Raw genomic sequence first — 25,248 nt, 5'->3', positions numbered from 1 at the left:
TTAAAGGGGTGAATAAATAATTGAAGAAAAAAGCTCAACTCATTTAATCAAAGAATGCAAGCAGGAGTATTCTGGATCTTAAAGTTTTCATGTAAACACAAATATCCCCTTGTAAGAACACAGTTTAATATGTCTGTAATTAAAATCTGTGATTACTTGAGCAAACTTGGTGGCCGATAAGTGATCAATAGGCACTGATTGATTTTTAGACATGTTTCTAGGCACTAGATAACTATCTGTATTGTGGCTAGCAAATAATGGTGTAATTAACCACTACGCAGAACACAAACCGATGTACCTGGTGACGCAAATTGTTTTTATCCGTATGCGTTGGTTACAAGGAACAGAGAGAGTTTAAGAGTCTGAGGTTTAATTGAACAGTTTCTACTTTAATTGAACATTGCAATATTACATCGCAATGGTATAGGAAAAAATGGGTAGCGTTTATTGCTTTCTTGCACCACTGGTTTTTTGTTGATGATGGGATGAAAAGAATTTTATATGATGATTTAACAGGTTATTGGTGAGATGTGTTTGATTCATTGTAATTCTAATGCATTTGCAGTAGCAATTTGGTGCTTTTGTTTGATATCAGATTGAACCATATATCAGCCATCTCTTCCACTCAACATTTTATCATAAACAGTCAGATAAGTAAACAGAACCCCAGTGGGTGATGTACTTATTCCTGGTTTATTTGACCTTTAAGTCACACATGGTTGTGTAGGAAAAGAGTTGAAAGCACTGTGATACCTTTGCACAATCGTAAGAGGTGACTAATAGGGTCTAAACACTTGGTTTTGCTGTGTCTCTATGATTCCAGCAGGCATATAAGTTCTGATTCCATACCTTGTAATATTATTTTCATTTTGACATAAATGAGATGTGAAACAAATCATTTTAGTCATGTTTGGAAACATATAACCTGTACTTTGTTGGTACACCATTAATCCCAAATCAGGGTGGTTTATTAATCTCCTACCGATGGAACACTGGAAGGGACTATTGGAATGCCCTCCATCTGTCCATCTGCAAACCTGGATCCTGCAATTACTCAAAAAGTATTCAAGCTAGGGTAATAAAACTTGGTATGTGAATAGAGGGCCATATGTAAATTATGCATGTACATGACTTCTGCTTTTAGGTTAAAGGTCAAGGTCACCATTGAAGGTCAAGTGAAAATTGTTTCCACTCCATAACTTTTATATGCATTGATGGATTATCTTAGTGGTACTCACAAACGTTCCCTATGATAAGACAATATTATGTGAACACATGATCTATGCTTGTCGGTTAAAGGTCAAGGTCACTGTTTAAGGTTGAGTAAAAATTTGTTTCACCCCCATAACATTTAATTACATTTAAGGATTTTTTTATTACTTCACAGAAATGTTCCCCATGATTAGACTATGTGTTTCACACATGACCCAAGGTTGTCGGCCAAAGGTCGAGGTCACTATTGAATGTGAAGTAGAATTGTTTCCCCTCAATAACTTTTATGTGCATTGATGGATTTTTTTCTTACTGCACACAAATGTACCACATGATGAGACAATGTGCCGTGTACATGATCTATGCTTGTAGGTCAAAGTCACTAGTATTGAAATTTAAGTAAAAATAGTTTTTGTTTCTTAGCTCCTAAATGCCTTGAAACATTTTTAGTCCTAACACTGTTGCTAACAACCATAAGGGACAAACACTAACAAAGTCTATACCGTAGGGGACTTCTGTATTGCCATTGCAATACTCGGTCATTTGTTAATCCCCCGCCGTGGCGGAGAGATTATAGGAATGGTCTGCATCCGTCCGTCCTTCCGTCTTTCCGTCCTTCCGTCCATCCGTCCTTCCGTCTGTAACAAAATCGTGTCCGGTCCATATCTCCTAAACCCCTTGAAGGACTTTCATGAAACTTGGGTCAAATGATCACCTCATCAAGACGATGTGCAGAACCCATGAGTCAGCCTTGTCAGTTCAAGGTCAAGGTCACAACTCAAGGTCAAAGGTTTGAGCCTGCCATTTTGTGTCCGCTCTATATCTCATAAACCCCTTGAAGGAATTTTATAAAACTTGGGTCAAATGATCACCTCATCAAGACGATGTGCAGAACTCATGAGTCAACCATGCCGGCTCAAGGTCAAGGTCACAACTTAGGGTCAAAGGTTTTGAGCCTTCCATTTTGTGTCTGCTCTATATCTTCTCAACTCCTTGAAGGATTTTCATGAAATTTGGGTCAAATGATCACCTCATCAAGACGATGTGCAGAACCCATGAGTCAGTCATGCCGGCTCAAGGTCAAGGTCACAACTTAGGGTCAAAGGTTTGAGCCTTCCATTTTGTGTCCGCTCTATATATCCTAAACTCCTTGAAGGATTTTCATCAAACTTGGGTCAAATGATCACCTCATCAAGGCGTTTTGCAGAACTTATGAGTCAGCCATGTCGGCTGAAGGTCAAGGTAACAACTGAAGGTCAAAGGTTTGAGCCTTCCATTTCGTGTCTGCTCTATATCTCCTAAACCGCTTGAAGGAATTTTATAAAACTTGGGTAAAATGATTATCTCATCAAAACGATGTGCAAAAATTATGAGTCAACCATGCCAGCTGAAGGTCAAGGTCACAACTAAGGGTCGAAGGTTTGAGCCTTCCATTTTGTGTCCACTCTGTATCTCCTAAACCCCTTGAAGGATTTTCATCAAACTTGGGTCAAATGATCACCTCATCAAGAACTCATGAGTCAGCCATGTCAACTCAAGGTCAAGGTCTCAACTGAAGGTCAAAGGTTTCAGCTCTGTATCTCCTAAACCCCTTGAAGGATTTTCATGAAACTTGGGTCAAATAATCACCTCATCAAGACGTTGTGCAGAATTCATGAGTCAGCCATGTCAATTCAAGGTCAAGGTCACAGCTAAAATCAAAGGTTTACCCTTTCACTATCCATAGCAGTGGCGGGGAATTTAGCTGTCTTTCAGACTGCCTTGTTAATTTTCAGATGGACTTTAAAATTTTGGTTAGAAAGACTTTTAGCTGAAATTGATCCCAAATTTTCAAATGAAAAAAAGAAACTCCAAGAAAAAGCAAAACCAGAAATGGATTTTGATAATTATGTTGAATTGGTTACTTTAAACGTAAAAACATCCATTATGAATGTAACCGTTTGTATGCTATTGTTTTTCCATGATTTAGATCTCAATTTTCCAGGCAGAGGTCAGTCATTTCCATGACTTTATCAAAATATGCCTCAAGTTAATAGTTAAGTCAAATAAGAGATAATTAGGACAGTTTTCTGTTCAGTGTTTGATTTGCCAGAAATAGTTTCATTTGATAGGGATGTATGTTCATTCAGTGAAAACAGAGCTATTGTTAACTGACCGTAATTGCATAAGATTGTTGAAATCAATTCACGCTAAAGTATATTGATACCATTGATGTCATTATTTGAGCGCACTTAAATAATTTTATTGCTTTGACCTTTTGTTTAACAGTAAATTAATAAGTTGTTACCCGCGTATATAGGAAAATACTTTGGCCTAGATTTTAAAATAGAAACTATGTAGTTATTGTGAAACAATATGGAAATAAATCATCCAACATATGGGAAATGAAAGTTCTAGGAAAAGGGTAGGGTTAACTGAGGGAGGAATATATTACAACACAGTGTTTGTCTATTTTATATAGGCTGGGCATGGTTTGTTATGAGAACTTTTGGATTTCAATTTTTCATCACCACATTAAATATGGAAGGTCCCAATATTGCCTTTGTCTGTATAAAAAACAAGGTTGCATTTACCTTTTGGATTTTTCTGATGTATGTTTTCTGACCATTCTTTAAAGGTTAAAGGTTTCTTTTTTTCCATGTTTACAGAAGTCCCCACCTAGAATGAATGAAACAATTATTTCCAGTCAAGTTAATGACAAGTGTCGTATTTACCTCCCCAGCATCCAGTCTAGGCTGATACTGCTTGAAACAGTACTGAAACTATCACTGAACGCTGGTCAAGGTAACAGCCTTGACCTAGAATCGAACCTGGATCACTGGCATTGTAGTCCAACCTGCTAACCACAGCACCTCTGGCTCGTTACAACTTTGAAAGTGTGAAAAAATCAATTGTTTTGATCAAAAGTTATTATCATATCTTGATATAAACCAATACGTGACAATAAGCCATTAGAGCTATCAATGCATTCAAAATACAAATAAACGACCCTCCTCAAAGTTTCTATAATTGGTCTAATTGCTGTATTTCTATATCGGTCTCCTTGGTTCCCGGCTCTGGATGCAAAAGGTCTGCTTATTTTGTCCTGGCGTCATGTCAGATAAGAATGTTTGCTTTAATGTAGTGTGCATCACAACCATTTGAACTATTGATCTATTGGAGAAAATGGTAAACAATCTTTTATTATTTGCAGCTTCTATCATTCAGATTAATAGAAAAATCATTGGTCAATTAAGACTATTGATTTGCTATGAATTAATGATCCAAGTGCTGCTTGAAGTTCTTGTTGTGTTATGAAAGCACTGAAAAGAAATAAACACAGATGTCTTGTTGGTGTTTGAAATGCATGAATCACCCCCTACATCTAGGAAGAGGGAGTAGACAGATATGAGCTTGTCTAATTTTGTACTTCAGGGTGTTGTATTTTTTGGTCTTTTCAGGAGTTTTGGCGGTATAGTAACGTGACGTGTTCTGCCTATCCTCTTACAGAAATAGATTCCATCAGTCCCAACGGGGAGCCAAGTAAGTCAGTCAGAACTATACTAAATCAAAGAGCTATTCTGCCATTTGCTATTTTGCAATTAGTTTAAACATTTCTGAAAGTACATTTCTTAAATTAAGGGGACAGATAGATCAGTCTGTTAACAGTAACTTATCAAAATATCAATAGTATTAAATTACACAAAAATATAATTTTATTCATTTTACTGCCAAACCACGTTTTTTAAAAAGTCACAAAAATACACATGAAAGATCTTTTTAGAAAATGAATATATACAATTTATAGAAATAAGGAAGTGTAGATTTTGATTTTTTACTATGAAATCGTTAAATTTAACACATATTAAATGCTCCTTTACTATAAAGCATTAAAACGCCATTATTCTGTTTGTGTTGTCATTTTCTTCCCTCATAACCTTTTATCGCTAGTTTGTAAATTCTAGATGTTTTAGTGTATTTTTGTGACTTTTCAAAGATGGGTTAAAATCCGTTCTGTAAAAGATCAAGTGGTTTATTTTTCTTTCAAACAAAATTAATTTCATACAGATTTAACAGTATTTTGATGAAAAAAATATAAAAAAAATCACAAATATTATGATACTAATTAAAGATCAAGTATTATCTTTAGCCTAGATCAAACTGTGAACAACAACGTTGACACAAGGTGACACGCTAATTGCCCATAATTATGTAATTACTGGCCATTTGATCATAACAAAAAGACGATCACACCTTTGTTACCGGCTTGAATTGAGAAGCTCATGTCATTTTGAAAGATTCCAGTCCGAAATATTAAAACAATTGCTTTCTATTTATTCAAAATATTTAACGTAAAGAAAAAAACAACAAACATAACAGTATTTTATTAGATTATTTTCAAAAACACAAAAATCAATAGTACTGGGAGACTGATGCTGCTGTTTGCCATGGAGATAAAATTCATTACCAATGTTGATGTAAACTCTACTTTCATTTTCCATCCACTTCAAAATTGACCAGAAGTGTTTTTCCCCAGGATTTTGGGGGGGGGGGGGGGGGGGGGGGTGCGCATTATACATGGGTATCCACGATAATGTTTACTACTCTGCCAAACATACTTCCCATCAAAGGCACCTATTTTTAGCTCGACTATTCGAAGAATAAGTAGAGCTATCCTACTCACCACGGCGTCGGCGTCACACCTTGGTTAAGTTTTTCGTACCAGTCCACATTTTGACAAAGTCTTTTGAGATAAAGCTTTGAAACTTTCAACACTTGTTTACCATCACCATGGCTAGTTATAGGCAAGAGTACATAACTCCATCAGGGATTTTGGCTGAATTATGGCCCCTTTTGACTTAAAAATCATGGTTAAGTTTTTCGTACCAGTTCATATTTTGACAAAGTCTTTAGAGATAAAGCTTTGAAACTTTCAACACTTGTTTACCATCACCATGTCCAGTTATAGGCAAGAGTACATAACTCCATCAAGGATTTTGGCTGAATTCATGGCCCCTTTCGACTTAGAAATTTTCGTACCAGTTCATATTCTGACAAAGTCTTTTGAGATAAAGCTTTGAAACTTTCAACATTTTTTTACCATCGCCATGTCCAGTTATAGGCAAGAGCACATTACTCCATCAAGGATTTTGGCTGAATTATGGCCCTTTTTGACTTAGAAATCTGGGTTAAGTTTTTCGTACCAGTTCATATTTTGACAAAGTCTTTGAAGATAAAGCTTTGAGACTTTCAACACCTGTTTACCATCACCATGTCCAGTTATAGGCAAGAGTACATAACTTCATCAAGGATTTTGGCTGAATTATGGCTCCTTTTGACTTAGAAATCTTGGTTAAGTTTTTCGTACCAGTTTATATTTTGTGTAAAGTGTTTGACATATGGCTTTGAAACTTTTATCACTTGTTCAGTATAATAGTCTCTATCTGTAGGAAAGAGTACATAACTCTGTCATATATTTTGGCTTAATTATTGCCCTTTTTGGACTTGGAAATTGGTTCTGATTTCATACAAGTCCAGGTTTTGTCACAACTATTTGACATATGGCTTTTAAACTTTGAACACTTGTTTATCATCATGATTTCCATCTGTAGGCAAGTGTACATAACTCTGACAACTATTTTGGCTGAATAATGGCCCTTTTTGGACTTTGAAATTGGTTCACACATTGCCATTTAGTGCAAGACTTACCGAAATCCACAAATATGGGAACATTGTTTGTCTAATGTATTTTTTTCTTTTGTCTGAATATCTGTAGAAATATTTTGATCCCATTCTTCAATCAGTTCTTCGAATAGTCGAGCGCGCTGTCATCCGACAGCTCTTGTTATTATGCCACCGAAGGGAGGCATATTAGTTTTCAACTGTTTGTTAGTTCGTTCGTTCGTCACAACGTTAACTTTTTGCATGAAGGCACTTTACTCGCGAACCACTGCACCCAGGACCTTCAAACTTCACATGCTGATAGTACTTACTGTACTTACACGGTCCCTACTGACTTTGGGGTCACCAGATCAAAGGTCAAGGTCACCAGGTCAAAGGTCAAGGCGCTGGTGGGGCATTTGTCACCAGTAGTGACAGCTCTTGTTCTAATACGTTTGGTATTTTTGTAAAAACATCTCCAGAGATACAGCTCTTATACCATAAAAAGTGGAGACTTGCATTTATTTATGTATTATTTTTTTTATAGATTACAGCTCAGCCTTAATGATTGCCATCAACGGAGAGGAGGACGACCACTTAGAAATGTTGGAGGGCGGAGTCATGCGGCAACTGCTGGATGACAAATGGAAAACATTCGCTCGAGTAAATATTTCTGAATACACTACTTTTGTCGCTATTTATAGAGATGATAAGAGATCATGTGACTTATGATAAAGCAACATGTTACAGACCCGCTGGGAACAAGAACCGCTTGACCATGAAGCCCACTAGTACTAAGTTTCAAGCTAAAAAGATAATAGTTTCAAGCTGTGGGTATTCACAAGTTATATGTTACTGAAAAATTTAACAATCTCTGTGATCATTAGAAGTTCTTACATTTTCTGTAGAGACAGTGAGTGTAATCAGAGTAGTGATTGTTATGCTCATCCATGATTTTACGGGTTTTAACCCCTGCAGAGTTATGAATTTGCCCATAGGTTAAAAAAGTATAATCCACTTACTACAAATCACTTACCCCTCATCAATGTGGGTTCAAGCCTCACACGGTGTTGAATTCTTCATGTGAGAGAGCCATCCAGCTGGCTTACAGAAGGTTAGTGGTTCTACCCTGGTGCCCGCCGTGATGAAATAATGTATGGAGGGGTACCTGGGGTCTTCCTCCACCATCAAGGCTGGAAAGTTTTTTATAATTATTGTGAAACCTAACCAAAATGAAATAATGCATGGAGGGGTACCTGGGGTCTTCCTCCACCATCAAGGCTGGAAAGTTTTATTATAATTATTGTGAAACCTAACCAAAATGAAATAATGCATGGAGGGGTACCTGGGGTCTTCATCCACCATCAAGGCTGGAAAGTTTTATTATAATTATTGTGAAACCTAACCAAAATGAAATAATGCATGGAGGGGTACCTGGGGTCTTCATCCACCATCAAGGCTGGGAAGTTTTATTATAATTATTGTGCAACCTAACCAAAATGAAATAATGCATGGAGGGGTACCTGGGGTCTTCCTCCACCATCAAGGCTGGAAAGTTTTATTATAATTATTGTGAAACCTAACCAAAATGAAATAATGCATGGAGGGGTACCTGGGGTCTTCATCCACCATCAAGGCTGGAAAGTTTTATTATAGTTATTGTGAAACCTAACCAAAATGAAATAATGCATGGAGGGGTACCTGGGGTCTTCATCCACCATCAAGGCTGGAAAGTTTTATTATAATTATAACCGGCTCATATTCGCGCCTTTATTATTATGACTGTTCTTACTCATTTTGGGGAATTAACACATACAACTCGCTTTCTGTGTTCTACTATATTTATTTTCAATATTTAATTCCAATATCCATGTCCATCATTTGTAACTTTGCATTTATTTACTAATATTCTTCCGTCAAACTTCTAACACTACTTCCTTCTATCACTACCTCTTTCCTCTAACTAACTTCAACTCCCTTCTTTCATTCATTCCTCAGCCCCTAAGATTTTTATGTATTAACACACCCGTTTACAAATATTAGCCAATAGACATGTAGCTTCCCATATCAATCATAATTACTTATTCTCATCCCAATATGGTTTCTGCTACTAGAACTCCCAGACTCAAAGAACTTGATAAGTAGGTGTTACTTTCTTTGAACCTTAATCAGGCATAACTATCCTCAATAGTTGGTCCAGTATTGTAGACATAGATTATATGCATCAATTTGTAACACCTGTATGGAACCCACATTCAAAGACTTATCAATTACTATCAGCCTGAAGCTAATGCTTTATAACTAATTACCTTTACATAAATCTCATTGTCTAAATGTTAAATGTATCTTGAATATTTATTTTAAACATTATATATAATATAAAATTTTACATCATAAACATCACCCTGTCACACATCCTCATACTCTCTAAAAATTTGCTCCGCAAATTAATTCATTTTGAACACAGTAAATATTGAAATATTGTAAAGACTTGCAAACTTCATATAAAAAGAATTACCTCAATATAAAATTTTACATCATAAACATCATTACAAAACTTAAAGACATCAAATATTTCCTTACATTTGACATTTAAGTATGATGGACATGGTAAAACAACATTTCATAAATTGTGGCATGCATCAAATCAACATATAAAACAACCATGATGATATTACAATGATATTGTTTCGAGAAATTGATCACTATCATTTTATTATCTAATATCTATTTATGACTAATAATTATATGTGCAATTAAGTCACAAAACTCCTTTCCATTCGAAAATATTTTAAGAAAGAAATTGTAAAATGCACTCTTATTTTACTTATAAATGCTAGCTTAACAAATTCCTTTCTTTTCGAAAACATTTTAAGAAAGAAACTACAATATGCCTTTTTTTTTTTTTTATTGGCATAAACTTTATACAAAGACTAACTTGTCAGCAGTCTACCTTATACTACTATTCATCATAATCATCATCATGAAGATAAAATGTTATTCTTAATTACATTTTTTTATCATCCTCAGTATCAAGTTACAAAGAATATAAAAGTGATCAAATATTTACAGCAAAATATTTCAGTGTACACTTAAAATGATTGTCTGAATTCATTGTATAAATGATTGTCTGAATTCACTGTATTCAGTGTTTGTTTGTCCGTATTTCACGATCACATCACACTGTACAAAAAATTCCACTTGGCCTCTTCATGAGTATCTATTTAAAGTCACTGTCTCTAATCACATTACTCATAAATTTTAACACATCAAATGTACTTTTACACTGTTTCATTTTCTTTTTGTTTCATTTAAATCTCAGTACAACCAGTGTTTCTGATTTCTACCATAAGAATGCCTTGTGAACTTACATATTAAACTTCTCAGAGTACATATCTTGGATTTTACTCATAAATACTTCACAGCAAGAGCATATATTAATTGCGCCATGACAAATCTATACTTTCCCCAAGGATATATCTATAGCTTACTAATTTTGAAAGAGAACCTGGATACTAAAAGTCTTTAACTAGACGTTTCCCTCTAATTCCCTTCCTTTGGAGCTAATATTCTTCAAGAACATGTAAACTGTTGGTGTTACTAGGACACAATTTTATGTTAACTTCCATCATTTTATATTTTTAAGTCTTTCCGGACAGACTTTTTGCTCTGTATGTTTATTATTACATACATTTTGAACTACAGAATTTTTATTATCACATGGGTATCACTATGCATGTAACTTGACTATACAGTCATAAATAAACAAATCAGGTTCAAGTAAGAATAATAAATGCTTGTGCAACCCAACCCCCCAGAAAGTTAAACCAAAGTACTTGCAAGATTTTAATTTGGAATTTGCATTCACAAACATCAAAATTCCATCAAACCAAATTTAGACCATTCAACACCATATGTAAAGTTAATGCTGTGGCTAAGATTTGCTCGATATCATTTAATATCATTCGACAAACTATCTAATACAATTAGGTAAGCATAATTTGCTGTATAAAATTCCCTTCACCAGCTTCACAACTAAGGCCGCCGGAATTTACGGGCCTTACCAGAGAATGTGTACTTTGTATGGAAGTTTTTCCTCACATCCTCTGGCAGGTCACCACTGTAAACCCAGACACTTTTACAGTTCCCTCCGTCACTGTTTCTGTACTTAGCCTTGTAAACAAGGGCTCCTTTATGATAACATGCTTCTTAATATCTGCCTTCATCCCATATATAATTCTGTCCATTATTTCATCTTCAGTTTTATTTAGAAGTCTTCCACAGGAGGTCACATTCTCGATATACTGCTGAACAGAGTTGTTTTCTTGACTCAAGTTCATGAATTTAGCGTACAAGTTGGCACGGTTACTGACATTGTCAAAACGATTTTTACAAGACTCCTTAAGTCATCAAAGTTCCTTTTTACACCTTCTGTTAAATTCAAGTACCACTGTTCTGCACTTTTAGGCATTATCAAACAGAATTGCACACATTTTTCTTCTTCAGTCCACTGATTTATTTGTGCTACCTTTTCAAATTTTTCCAAGAAAAAGTTCACATTTCCCCATCTTGATATTGTGGGGCATTGACTGCCATCTTTGCTCTCGGCATTTTCTATTTTAACTTGTACTAGGAGAAAATTTCTTATACTTAATTTACATCATATATTTCACTACTGTCCTTTGCCATTTTATAATTAGATCAAACCATATTTCCAATTCAAAATCCACATATTTCTTCACTATCACCAAGGATCTCTACTTAGGATTAACTCCACCATGTATAACCGGCTCATATTCGTGTCTTTTATATTATGACTGTTCTTACTCATTTTGGGGAATTAACACATACAACTCGCTTTCTGTGTTCTACTATATTTATTTTCAATATTTAATTCCAATATCCATGTCCATCATTTGTAACTTTGCATTTATTTACTAATATTCTTCCGTCAAACTTCTAACACTACTTCCTTCTATCACTACCTCTTTCCTCTAACCAACTTCAACTCCCTTCTTTCATTCATTCCTCAGCCCCTAAGATTTTTATGTATTAACACACCCGTTTACAAATATTAGCCAATAGACATGTAGCTTCCCATATCAATCATAATTACTTATTCTCATCCCAATATGGTTTCTGCTACTAGAACTCCCAGACTCAAAGAACTTGATAAGTAGGTGTTACTTTCTTTGAACCTTAATCAGGCATAACTATCCTCAATAGTTGGTCCAGTATTGTAGACATAGATTATATGCATCAATTTGTAACACCTGTATGGAACCCACATTCAAAGACTTATCAATTACTATCAGCCTGAAGCTAATGCTTTATAACTAATTACCTTTACATAAATCTCATTGTCTAAATGTTAAATGTATCTTGAATATTTATTTTAAACATTATATATAATATAAAATTTTACATCATAAACATCACCCTGTCACATAATTATTGTGAAACCTAACCAAAATGAAATAATGCATGGAGGGGTACCTGGGGTCTTCCTCCACCATCAAGGCTGGGAAGTTTTATTATAATTATTGTGAAACCTAACCAAAATGAAATAATGCATGGAGGGGTACCTGGGGTCTTCCTCCACCATCAAAGCTGGGAAGTTTTATTACAATTATTGTGAAACCTAAGCGTAATCCAAACTTATTTCAGGTAGCTTGATGTGCATGTATTAATTGTAAGGTAGATACATTGAGTTTTGCAGATTTTTTTGATTGACTGACTGGCCTTGAATTGAAAATTTCTTCACATCAGTAGTGTATGTCAAAATTTAATAGGATTTTAATTTGTTTTCGTCTTAAAATAGATGTAGCTGTAACAAAATGTTTAGTTAACCTTCACCCTGCTAAAACTCTAAAATGGACTGGTCTGTCATTCAATTTGGGCAATATAATTTATTATCTGAAGGGGTGTTCACTGAAAATTAACTGAATAGCGAACAGTGCAAACAACGATCAACCAGCTGATCTTGGTCTGCATTGGTCGCAAAGGCAGAATCATTTGCCCACCAGCAGACTAAAGGTTAATTATAGTAGATGCAAGTCAGATGGGCAAGTTGCGTAATATTAATTACAGTAATTTTCGTAATATATATTAAAATTTCTGTTATTTATTTCAGAAACGTTTCATCCAGAGATTGATACTAACGTTTATACATCTGTCAATGATTAGTGTAGCTATATACTTACGACCTGCATCTGATCTGTTGACCTATAACTCGGCTTCAGATGGGGTAAGAAAGATTACATATTCGTACTAATGTAAAAAAAAATGATAAGGGACATTTTTTTATTAGCTCACCTGTCACATAGTGACAAGGTGAGCTTTTGTGATCACCCGTCGTCCGTGCGTCCGTCCCTCCGTGCGTCAACAATTTCTTGTCTGCACGATAGTGGTTTCATGTATGATTTTATTTTAACCAAACTTGCACACAACTTGTATCACCATAAGATCACGGTTCCTTTCTTGAACTGGCCAGATCCAATTATGGGTTCCAGAGTTATGGCCCCTGAAAGGGCCAAAATTAGCTATTTTGACCTTGTCTGCACAATAGCAGCTTTATTTATGATTTGATTTTTACCAAACTGGCACACAACTTGTATCACCATAAGATCTTGGTTCCTTTCTTGAACTGGCCAGATTCCTTAATGTGTTCCAGAGTTATGGCCCCTGAAAGGGCCAAAATTAGCTATTTTGACCTTGTCTGCACAATAGCAGCTTCATTTATGATTTTATTTTAACCAAACTGGCACACAACTTGTATCACCATAAGATCTCGGTTCCTTTCTTGAACTGGCGAGATTCCATTATGGGTACCAGAGTGATGGCCCCTGAAAGGGCCAAAATTAGCTATTTTGACCTTGTCTGCACAATAGCAGCTTCATTTATGATTTGAATTTAATCAAACTTGCACAAAACTTGTGTCACCATAAGATCTCGGTTCCTTTCTTGATCCGGCCAGATCCCATAATGGGTTCCAGAGTTATGGCCCCTGAAAGGGCCAAAATTAGCTATTTTGACCTTGTCTGCACAATAGCAGCTTCATTTATGATTTGATTTTAACCAAACTGGCACACAACTTGTATCACCACAAGATCTTGCTTCCTTTCTTGAACTGGCCAGATTCCATCATGGGTTCCAGAGTTATGGCTCCTTAAAGGTCCAAAATTGAATAATAAGCCATATAGAGACTTCATTTATGGTTTTATTTGATACAAACTTCCAAAATATCTTCAACAACAATAAATCTTTCATTCCATGACAAATCAGATCCAGTCGTAGGTTCCAGAGTTATTTTATATCTGATTACCTCCCCTGATTGGAATCAAAATGGATTTTTATCAGTAAGTACTTACAGGACTTACTTGAAATTTCATTATTGTTATTAGTTGGACTGAGACAATCAGGGTAGATAACTATGGACTGATTTTATGTCAGATTACCTCCCTTTATTTCAAATTAAAATTATATCTCCATAACTACTGAAGATACTGACCTGAAATTTCATTTATGTCAACAGATTTATTTGGCAGATCCTTCTTTTCTCCACTTACAATATTTTCTTTAATTACTTCCCTTTTACGTTACTATAAATAGCTTATTTTTAGTAACTTTTTTATTATTGGCCGTAGGGAAAACACGAGACCAGTTTTCTGTGGTACAACATGGATGGTACCTCCAATTTTTAGGTGTATTTTAACATATCTATACCTTGTAAGATTTTTTTTTTCTTTTTGGTTAAATTTCTTCCCTTTGTTGTTCCTGTCCTTTGGGCTTAGATATTTTTCTGAGGACCTTCTTGTCCTCAAGTGCAATAACAGGTGAGCGATATAGGGCCATCATGGCCCTCTTGTTTTGTATAGGTGGACAGTCAGGCATCCAGCGTCAACAATTTACAGGAGCATATTCTTTTTTGTAACTCCTGGTCAGAATTACACTAAATGTAGTCTGTATTAAGCAGTTGTTAACCCTTACCCTGCTAAATTTCTATAATGAACTTGTCCATCTTTCTATTTAGATAGTACCATTAACTGTTAAAAGGGTAGCTTACCAAATACAACTGACTGAATGGTGAACAGTGCAGATTATGATCAGACTGCATGGATGTGCAGGCTGATCATGATCTACACCGGCAGTAAAGGCAGAATCAGTCGTGTTTAGCATGATCAGGGTTAAAGGTATTTCTGTTTTTTGCTCAAACAGCCTCTAAAATCTATGCAAGTATGGGGAGCTTGGCTCCTTTTAGGGGTAGCTAGAGCTTAAAATAGAAATTCCTTTTAACAGTTTCATCTTGTGAAATTTTGTTCAAATGGAGGCACTTGGTACTTTTAGGCAATAGTTAAAGAAAGAGATACCTTCAAACAATTTTTTCTTATGAATTGCTTGATGGATCTTCATCAAACTTGGTCTATAAATGACATTTTGAGGTCTTCTCCCAAATGTGTACAAAATGAGGGTTAGTGGTCCCAGTCAGGGGCAGTTGTAACTAAAAAATGAAATCTCTTTAAACAACTTCTCATAAACCCATGGCCCCTTTAAGGGGTTACAAGAGCTTTTCTGAATTACTTGGTGGATCTTGCTGAAACAATGCCTGTAGCATCATTGTAAGATCCTCACCCAGATTTGTCAATTTGTCCAAAGCATGCACTTAACCCATTTTAGGGGCCATAATTCAATGTAACTGTAAATGTTACAGTTCATGATTCAATATCATGTCATACATATATTCAAGGTCAAACAGTCATGGTCAGGAGATCCATTTTTGGCTGCAATGGCCCTCAGGTTCATGAGTACTGTGTGCTGAAAAACATTTTGTATTTGTACTCATAATACTTGAGTACTTAAGCACTGGACCCAACCTAATCAAAGTGGTCTCTTGACCTTAACTAGGTGGAATGGGATTTGAGGAATCAACCTGTCTGTTTGCCTGTAATACAGCATTAAATAATGCTACCAGAAACTTTTGAAAAAGTTGTCTTTTCCTAATACACACAAACTCTTATCATTATACGCATATTACTCAGTTTATCAAGATTTGAGCTTAAAATGATTTGTGTGTTTAAATATAATTACTGTTTTTGGCTTGAAGTATTAAAGTCACTTGAATTGTAACTGAGCCGTATCAAATGTTACCCTAGTTTCATGTCATATGGGTGCAGAAAGAGCAGGTTATGTTAATAACGATGCATAAATTGATTTAAATAAACTAATATCTCCTATTCCTAGAAATCGTAAAATCTCAAATTTAAGTTAGTATACAATATCTGAAACCATTTTAGCAAAACGCACAAATGCGTAACTCAAGGACTATGCCTCATCCATATGTCACAATTATTTCATGCTTGCAACATGCATTCAAGTATTTTTATATATACATATATATCACATATCATTTTTAGCTCGACTATACGAAGTATAAGGAGAGCTATCCTACTCGCCCCAGCGTCGGCATCGGCGTCCTTCCGCGTCCCCACCTTGGTTAAAGTTTTGGTGCACTTTCTCTTTTTTCAACTTATCTCTGTAATTACTTGATGGATTTGATTCAGACTTGAAATACTTATTCCTCATCATCATCCACATCATCTGACATAAGGGCCATAACTCTGACACCAATATTTCATGAATTATCCCCCCTTTTCACTTAGATTTTCAGGTTAAAGTTTTGATGCACTTTCACTCTATCTCTGTTATTACTGAATGGATTTGATTCAAACTTAAAATAGTTGTTCAACATCATCACCCACATCATATGACACAAGGTGCGTAACTCTGGCACCTTTTTTCATGAATTATTCCCCCTTTTTACTTAGAATTTCAGGTTAAAGTTTTGGTGCACTTTCACTCTACCTCTGTTATTACTGAATGGATCTAATTCAAACTTAAACAATTGTTCAACATCATTACCCTTATCATATGACACAAGGTGCATAACTCTGGGACCAATTTTTCATGAATTATTTCCCTTTTTACTTAGAATTTTAGGTTAAAGTTTTGATGCACTTTCACTCTGTCTCTGTTATTACTGAATGGATTTGATTCAAACTTAAAATAGTTGTTCAGCATCATCACCCGCACCATATGACGCAAGGTGCATAACTCTGGCACCAATTTTTCATTAATTATTCCCCCTTTTTACTTAGAATTTTAGGTTAAAGTTTTGATGCACTTTCACTCTGTCTTTGTTATTACTCAATGGATTTGATTCAAACTTAAAATAGTTGTTCAGCATCATCACCCACACTATATGACACAAGCTGCATAACTCTGGCACCAATATTTAATGAATTATGCCCCTTTTTGCTTAGGATATACTTATATAGTGTTTTGATACATTTTATCTTTACCTCTCTTATTACTTTAAGTTGATATTTTTGACATAGACTCAGGCTATTGTGCAATCTCTTCATCCACAATTGGAGTCATTAATCACTCCAGTGACAGCTCTAGTTTCCTCAGATGTGCTCAGTTTCACTATCCAGCATCGAAATAGTCGAGCGCGCTGTCTCCTGTGACAGCTCTTGTTAGCTCTGCTTTTCGGAGTAAAGGGGTGCTATTCTACTTGCCCCGGCGTCAGCATCGGCATGAGCTTGCTTGGTTAAAGTTTTCAGCAACCTTTGTTTTTCTTTGTTACTATTGCTTATATCTTACTGTAACTTCACATTAACGTTGCTCAGCATACAAACAAAGTATGTGCAGGGGAAGGGCCCATTATACCCAAGGTCAAGGTCACCAAGGTGTTATACTTAGGTTATTTTTAAGGTTAAAGTTTTTCGGCAACCTTTGTTTTTCTGTCATATCTTTGTTACTATTGCTTATATCTTACTGTAACTTCACATAAACATTGTCCAGCATGCAAACAAAGTATATGCAGGGGTTGGGCCCATTATACATAAGGTAAAGGTATTTGGAATTATTTTCATGAGTGGTATGGTCTTTTTATATCTTGGTGTATCTTCCTTTTAAAGTAGAGGTCTTTTGTTGAGACAAATTCATTTTACGGTCAAATCGTGGAGCGCGCTGTCTTACGGACAGCTCTTGTTCATTAAATCTTGTCTAGTATAGTGGTTTTGTTCATATGTGAAGGATAGCTTGTGCTGTAATTCAAATTGCACAAAATTCACAGTGCGCATTTAGGGCTGTTCCTTAAAAAAGGGGGGTGGGGGTGCAGAATACTGATGTATTAAAATATGATGGATTCTTTTAGGGGCCAATAGAACTAAAAAAAGAAATGGCTTTAAAAGACTTCTACTAATGGACCACTTGATGAATCTTTATCAAACTTGGTCTGTAGCATCATTATAAGGTCCTCTCCCAAATTTGTACAAATGGGGACAGTCAGTCCCCCTTTTAGGGTCCACTATAACAAAAATATAAATGCCTTCAAAAGACTTCTTCTCATGAACTGCATGACAGATCTTCATCAAACTTGATTTGTAGCATTATTATAAGGCCCTTTGCCAAAAGGTTTCAACTGGGGACACCTGGCCCCTTTTACAGGCTGCTAAAGCTAAAACTAGAAATACCTTCAATTAAATTCTTCTAATAAATGGCTTGGGCCTCCGTGGCTGAGTGGTTAAGGTTGCTGACTTCAAATCACTTGCCCCTCATCGATGTGGGTTCGAGCCTCACGCTAGACATTGAATTCTTCATGTTAGGAAGCCATCCAGCTGGCTTACAGAAGGTCGGTGGTTCTACCCAGGTGCTCGTTTGTGATGAAATAATGCATGGAGGGGCACCTGGGATCTTCCTCCACCAGCAAAGCTGGAAGGTCGCCATATGACCTTTAGTTGTGTGGTTGCGACGTTAAACCTGACAAAATAAATAAATAATGAATGGCTAGATGAATTTTCATCAGACTTGGTTTGTAGGGTCATTATAAGGTCCTCTCTCAAAATTATTCAAATGGGAGCAGCTGGGGCCTTTTAGGGATTGTTAGGGCTAAAAGTAAAAATTCATTTTAAGGACTATTTATCGTGAACCACTCAGTGAATCTTCATTAAACCTGGTTTGTGGCATCAGTATAAGGTTAAATGATAAATTTGTTCAGTTTGGGGATGTTTGGCCCCTTTTAGGGTCAGATGGTTAAGGTTCTCTTCAGGTGAGCGACTTAGGCCAATTTGGGTCTCTTGTTTGAGTTGAGATCATTTTGTTAATGAGGTCTTGTCCCTCAGTTTTTCAGATGAGACCATTTTGTTACAGGGTAGTGTTTCTCAGTTTTTCAGATGAGACCCTTTTGTTTGTGAGGTATTTTCACTCAGATTTGGAGTTGGGACCATTTTGTCAGTAATGTGTTGTCCCTCAGTTTTGAAGTTGGGACCATTTTATGAAGGAGCTATCCTTTACTTTTTAAGTTGAGGTCAGTTTATCAGTGAGGTCTTGTCCTTGAATTTTGAAGTAGAGGTCATTTTGTCAGTAAGGTCTTGTCACTTGTTTTTGCAGTTTAGACTATTTTGTCAATGAAAACATGCACTTATGTTTTTAGGTTGAGACCATTTTTTTAGTGAGGTCTTGTCCCACAGTTTTACAGTTGAGGTCATTTTTGTGAATGAAGTCTTGTCTTTGAGTAATGAATGTAAGACCATTTTGTCAATGAGGTTTTATCTGTTTAGTTTTGTAATTGAGAACATTTTCAGTGATTTTGTCAATGAGGTCTTGTCCCTTAGTTTTGAAGTTGAGAGAAGATTTGCCAGTGAGGTCTTTTCACTCAGTTTTGAATGTAAGGCCATTTTGTAAACAAGGTCTTGTCCCCTAGTTTAGAAGTTGAGATCATTTTGCCATTGAGGTGTTGTCAATCAGTTTTTGCAGCTTGGACCATTTAGGGAAAGAGGTATTGTCCCTGACAATTGAAATTGAGACCATTTTTAACAAGGTCTTGTCCAACAGATCAAGTTATTCATGATGTCTTGTCTCTCAGATTTACAGCAGAGACTATAACTTGCCTCCTAGTAACTCTGTATCAAGAGAAGTGGATGAAATGAAAATATTGACCCTACTTGAAATTTTATATTTTCACGAAAAGGAGGTCAATAGTTGGGAAAGTTTAAATGTTTTTGTTCTCATGGGATTGGAAGTTTTATATTACTGTATCAGCATGCAGATATATTTAGTTAAATATTTATCTGTGTCCTTAACTCCACCATCATACATGGATGCACTCAGAATACATATCAATTCTTTTGAAAATAATGTGAATATAAATATGAGGTTGACAAAGGTTTAAAACATACCTGGAGTGTAGTGATTTAAATTGATCTTGAGTCAGATACTGGTAGTATGCAGACAGCATTTCATCTGCTTGCGTATAGACTATCTTGAAAACATTGCTTCCTGAAATGAAATTTGCGAAAAAAAGATTTTATTACTGGAATTAATGGCAGTTTTAAAATAGAAGATAAAAAGTAGGATAGCTCTTAAAAAAAATTGATGTTTTACACTTTCTTCTGAATCAACTTTAGAGGGAAAGACGACTAATGCAGAGATTTAAACTGTACATACATGTACTCAGTATTGTAATCAGCAGTATCGTAAAATGCACAGAAGAGGAAAGGAATTGAATAATGGCATTAATTCGGGTAATGCATTTTTGGTTAATAGATTTTCTAATTATAAATATTTGGAAACCAACAGTCTGAGACCAGTGGAGGAACTGAAAGATTTACCAACAGCTAGAGATTTCTTGGTATGGATGAGACGAAGATATTTTCCATCTGTTCCTACAGATAAATTTCTTGATGACACTTTTTCTGCCATTCAACGAAATCTCTGTTCTGACACACGTTCAAAACAAAATCAGGATTTTAGCGGCATATATTCAACAGGTTTGCAGTTTCTTTTATCAGACAAGATGAGTAATTATCATGACCAGAATACAGTGTATAATGATGCGTACACATATCAGAAAGGTGACAGTGCATCAAAATTGGAAGGTGCAACAAATGATTCCAACTTTAAGCTAAATGTACCACAGAAATTTTGGCATATGTCAAGGTATTCTAAGAGTGACCGAACTGAAGCCCTGTTCAGTCATGAAAATCAATGTATGCTGAAGGACAGATTGCGAAAGGAGAGGGTAAAAGATGTAAAAACTAAATTAATCAAAGAAAATGGGAAAAGAAAGCCCATACACAATGGAGGAGTAGTAACTGTCGATGATATTGTTGAGATGCCATATAACCTATCTAAGAATCCAGTAGATGTTCATGACAGTGTAGATTTAAGTGTAGAAGAGGATTTGATCTATTTTGCGCCTTATGAAGATTACGAGACAGACGAAGAAGAGGTTGATGAGAATTCTATTCTTGCAAAACATCAGAGAAACTATAGAGTCATATTAGAAGCCAAAGGCTTACAATCAGGTGATGTTACAGTGAAAGACAGTTTTGTTAGCAACAAACAAAATTCATATGATCAGTTGCAGTTGACAAGTAAGAATTCTAAGTTCAGTGCAGAAAAGATGTGTTTTAATGACAAGGAACATGTTGGTGAGACTAAAAACAAGTCTGATGATGAAGAGGATGAAGAAGAAATTGACTATAATTCTAAAATTGATCCAGAAGTGTATTTTGATGATACATTTGAACAAAATGAAGCAATTGATTACTCAATAAAATCAAAGTCAGATAGCCATTCAAAAATGGATGATGATGGTGAGAAAGATGAAGTTAATTTAACTATATACTCTAAGAAATTGCCAGGCTCTGAATTGGAAGAGTTTCCTCCTAATATAGAGGACAGAAGGACAGACACTTATACATATGTTTTTGATGCTCCTGTGGCATGCAACGAAAGTTTAAAGGGGAATTCCAATACACTGGAGGAACTGATATCTTGTTCTTCGAGTGATAAAACCAGTTGTTCAGGGATATCAAAACATGCAAATTCTAGCAAAACTTCTTCATGTTCTATGAAGAATAATGCAGGTTTAGTTAACTCTGTAGATAAACTTGGTGTTTTTTTCCCTGTGGCTCAAAACAAGGTTATGTCTTTTGATGAGGAGAACTCGGAAAAATTTAATGGTTTTGGAACTGATGCATTAGGTAAAAAAGCTCAGTGTACAGAATTGTTAAGATTGTGTACGATGGATGTTCAAAGTAAAATTATTGAAAGGAATGGTGTTGGAAAGACAGATGACATGCAGAAAGATAACACATGCACCAGAAGAGAAAAGAAAACTTTTGAAGAAGTCATTGATTCAATGATTACTGATATATTGGGCATTAGAGAAAGTTGGTAGAAATTAAGAATTCTGTTTTACGAATGACACTCGTAGGCAGCTGTTTTAGTTTGAGGTTTTTTATTATTAGGTCAGTTATAAAGTGACATTGATTTCGGGTAAAAATGAAATCATATGAAAATTTTGTTAAAATGATTGTTTATTTATAGTGATCTTAACATTCCGATATATATTTTAGTTCTTCCGAGCACAAAGTGGTAAAAACTAGGTCATTATCATGTCGAATCACAGAACATTTTTGTTAACACTTTAGAAGCCGAATTTTCCACTTAATCTTCATAAAACTTTTCTAGAATCTTTGTGTCTTTGGAAATATAGATTGTGTTTGAAACTGGGTTATTTCAGATAAAAAAAATAGGTCACTTTGTCTAATCATAGAAAATTAAGCCTTGTTAACATTCTAGAGGTCACATTTTCTACCGGATCTCCATTAATGTTTATTAGAATTATTTTCTACAATTTGTATGATTTTATTTGATATCTCCCAAATACAACAGAATTTATGTAAATCTTTAAGGAAAGGTCAGCATGTTTGTACTAAAAATTCTTGTTTTTGAAATAATTATTCTTCAATTTGTTTTCCTGTTTTCTGATTTTTAAGTGATATGCTTGAATGTGGTCATGTCATGTTTGTGATATGGAGAAATAATCATCTTTTACAAATCTTGGATACATGTATTATTTATGTGCCCCAGTTATGGATATTTAAAAATGTTGACCATTTAAAAGAACAATAAAATGGTTATCAAAAATAGTGTCAAAAAGTCATCACATGAAAAACAGTACATTTAGCCTTTATGTCTTGTTTTTATACACCTGTCTCTGAAAGAGCAGGGCGTATTATTTGAACAACCGTGGTGGGCGGGTTGGCGGTGGACGTCCTAAGCATGTCCGCTCTCTAAGTCAAAAAGTTTTCATCCGATCTTCACCAAACTTGCTGACAATGTTTGTGGGCATAATATCTCGGCCAGGTTTGATAACCACCCAAATAGCTCTAGGCACTGTTGGATTATGGCCCTTGAATTACTCGAAAAACTGCGAATTTAGCCTTTTCCGCTCTCTAAGTCTAACAGTTTTCATCCGATCTTCACCAAACTTGCTGACAATGTTTGTGGGCATAATATCTCATCCACTTTTGATAACCGCCCAAATCGCCCCAGGCACTCTTGGATTATGGCCCTTGAATTACTCGAAAAACTGAATTTAGCCTTGTCCGCTCTCTAAGTCAAACAGTTTTATCCGATTGTCACCAAACTTGCTGACAATGTTTGTGGGCATAATAGCTCATCCACTTTTGATAACCGCCCAAATCACCCCAGTCACTCTTTGATTATGGCCCTTGAATTACTCGAAAAACTGTGAATTCAGCCTTGTTTGCTCTCTAAGACAAACAGTTTTCATCCGATCTTTACCAAACCAATGTTTGTGGACATAATATCTCGATAACCACCCAAATTGCCCCAGGCTTTCTTGGGTTATGGCCCTTGAATTAGGCCAAGTTCAGTGACGGACGTATTTTATGACAGTCAGGCACTCTCGATTTTTATGCAAGAATAGTGACGATACACGTTTATTTTGTGTATTGACATCTGCAGAAGCCCTTAATTGTGTCATGTTTATGACATCAGCCTTTCATCTCGGTCATCGACAATCCTGCCAGTCTCTGCAGACATTGATTCACAAAAACGTGACTTTTGATAAGTCTTTAAAGAAAGCAAAACAAATGCAAGGTAACAGAGGAGATGCAGTGGTTTACTGGAAGTTGTATCTGCAGTTTGATATGTTAAAGGGGCTCACTTTCAGGTTAATTTATGTAAATTGAAAATTTGAAAATACGTTTTACTTTGATTTTTTTCATTTTTAGATTAAAGTGATTCAATGACAGTGAGTTCCAGCCTGTATTTGATCAATATTCACAGGTTTTTCTTGTTATTTTCTGTAGAATGCAATGAAAAGCAATTTAAGCAATATAAAAAAACATGTAACATAGGAGGTTAGATATAAAATCAGCCAAAATGTGTGGAAGTATGAGTTTATTGGGTTGATAATTTTTTTAAAGATAACTGATATTGCGATGCTAATCTGTATAAATATATGTCCCTTTTAAGCAAGTTTTATTGTTTTCATCTGTAATGTATGTAAGTTAAAAGTATGTTTGAATGTTTAAGATAAAATACTGGGTGGAAACCAGAATCTGGACAGGAGCAGCTTTATATTGACCTTATTCTAGCTATTGTTTCATCCATATCATCCAAACAATTTGTTTTGTTTAGTTGGGAAACACAATTGCCGAAAGGTTAGAGAAAGCATTAAGCGTCATAAAGATACCCTTGACAAAACAACCTTACGTCTCGTCAGGGCATGAAAATTGCACTGCAAATGGGCAATATTTTGTTTACATTTGAGATATGGAGTGGAGTAGAAATGGTAACGCTTCAGACCCCAGCAAATCAGATGACATGAATTACTATCGTTTTCATAAATTACTTCAAAAATGTAAACTATGCAGTTCAAGAAAACATATAATTTGCTAGAAACATATTAACTTTCTGTTTAAAAGGAAGCTTTCATCATTTTTTTTTCTGTGCAAGGGAGACAACGATTAAAGTTAATACATAAGGCTATATACCAATAAAAGAAATTGTTCTTTGTTTCATATAAAATTCAGCTACTTCAGACCAATTTTGTTACAGTTTCTAGATTTTCGCTCCATCGTAGACCTATTTTCCACAAGATATCCATACATTTGCTTCAAGAAAACGAAAAGAAAAAGGGGTGTTGAATAGTATGCAGTGAAATGCAAGTCAACTGAAGTCAGGTACCCTCATATTGCCGCATTTCAGAAAGCGGTCCGCAGAATAAACACCCTACTTTCGTTTTCAAGTAAACAACTCGAAAACATGCCAGTATTAGCATGAAACGTGTCCTATTTTATGTAAAATTCATTCCACGAGTGAAATTATGCCCATTTGGCCTCCGATTTACGCGCAAATGCGCGAAAAATGGAAAAATTAGGATCTATTTATTAGGGACTTCTTTCGACTACACCACGGAAGCACATTTTGGACCGAATTACTGCATTATAACCTATAAGAGATATCTTTTTATCAAATTTCATAACATTTTCATCTCTATTTTCAAGAAAGATG

At 35.4% G+C, this 25,248-nt stretch overlaps 1 protein-coding gene across 2 annotated transcripts in view; it reads left to right on the top strand.

Annotated features, from left to right (window-relative positions):
• Window positions 1–25,248, top strand: part of LOC123529511 (transient receptor potential cation channel subfamily V member 5-like) — a 97,493-nt gene that overhangs the window by 45,281 nt on the left and 26,964 nt on the right. For both annotated transcript variants that reach the window (XM_045309877.2, XM_045309879.2), the window contains exons 7-9: window positions 4,653–4,734; window positions 7,400–7,515; window positions 12,986–13,099. In XM_045309877.2, the coding sequence (XP_045165812.2) occupies window positions 4,653–4,734; window positions 7,400–7,515; window positions 12,986–13,099 (312 nt within the window). The remainder of the gene's footprint in view (window positions 1–4,652; window positions 4,735–7,399; window positions 7,516–12,985; window positions 13,100–25,248) is intronic.

The sequence above is a fragment of the Mercenaria mercenaria genome, chromosome 13, assembly GCF_021730395.1.
Source record: "Mercenaria mercenaria strain notata chromosome 13, MADL_Memer_1, whole genome shotgun sequence".
Classification (NCBI taxonomy): domain Eukaryota; kingdom Metazoa; phylum Mollusca; class Bivalvia; order Venerida; family Veneridae; genus Mercenaria; species Mercenaria mercenaria.
Note: the sequence above shows the minus strand (reverse complement) of the source record. Positions and strands in the feature narration are given on the sequence as shown.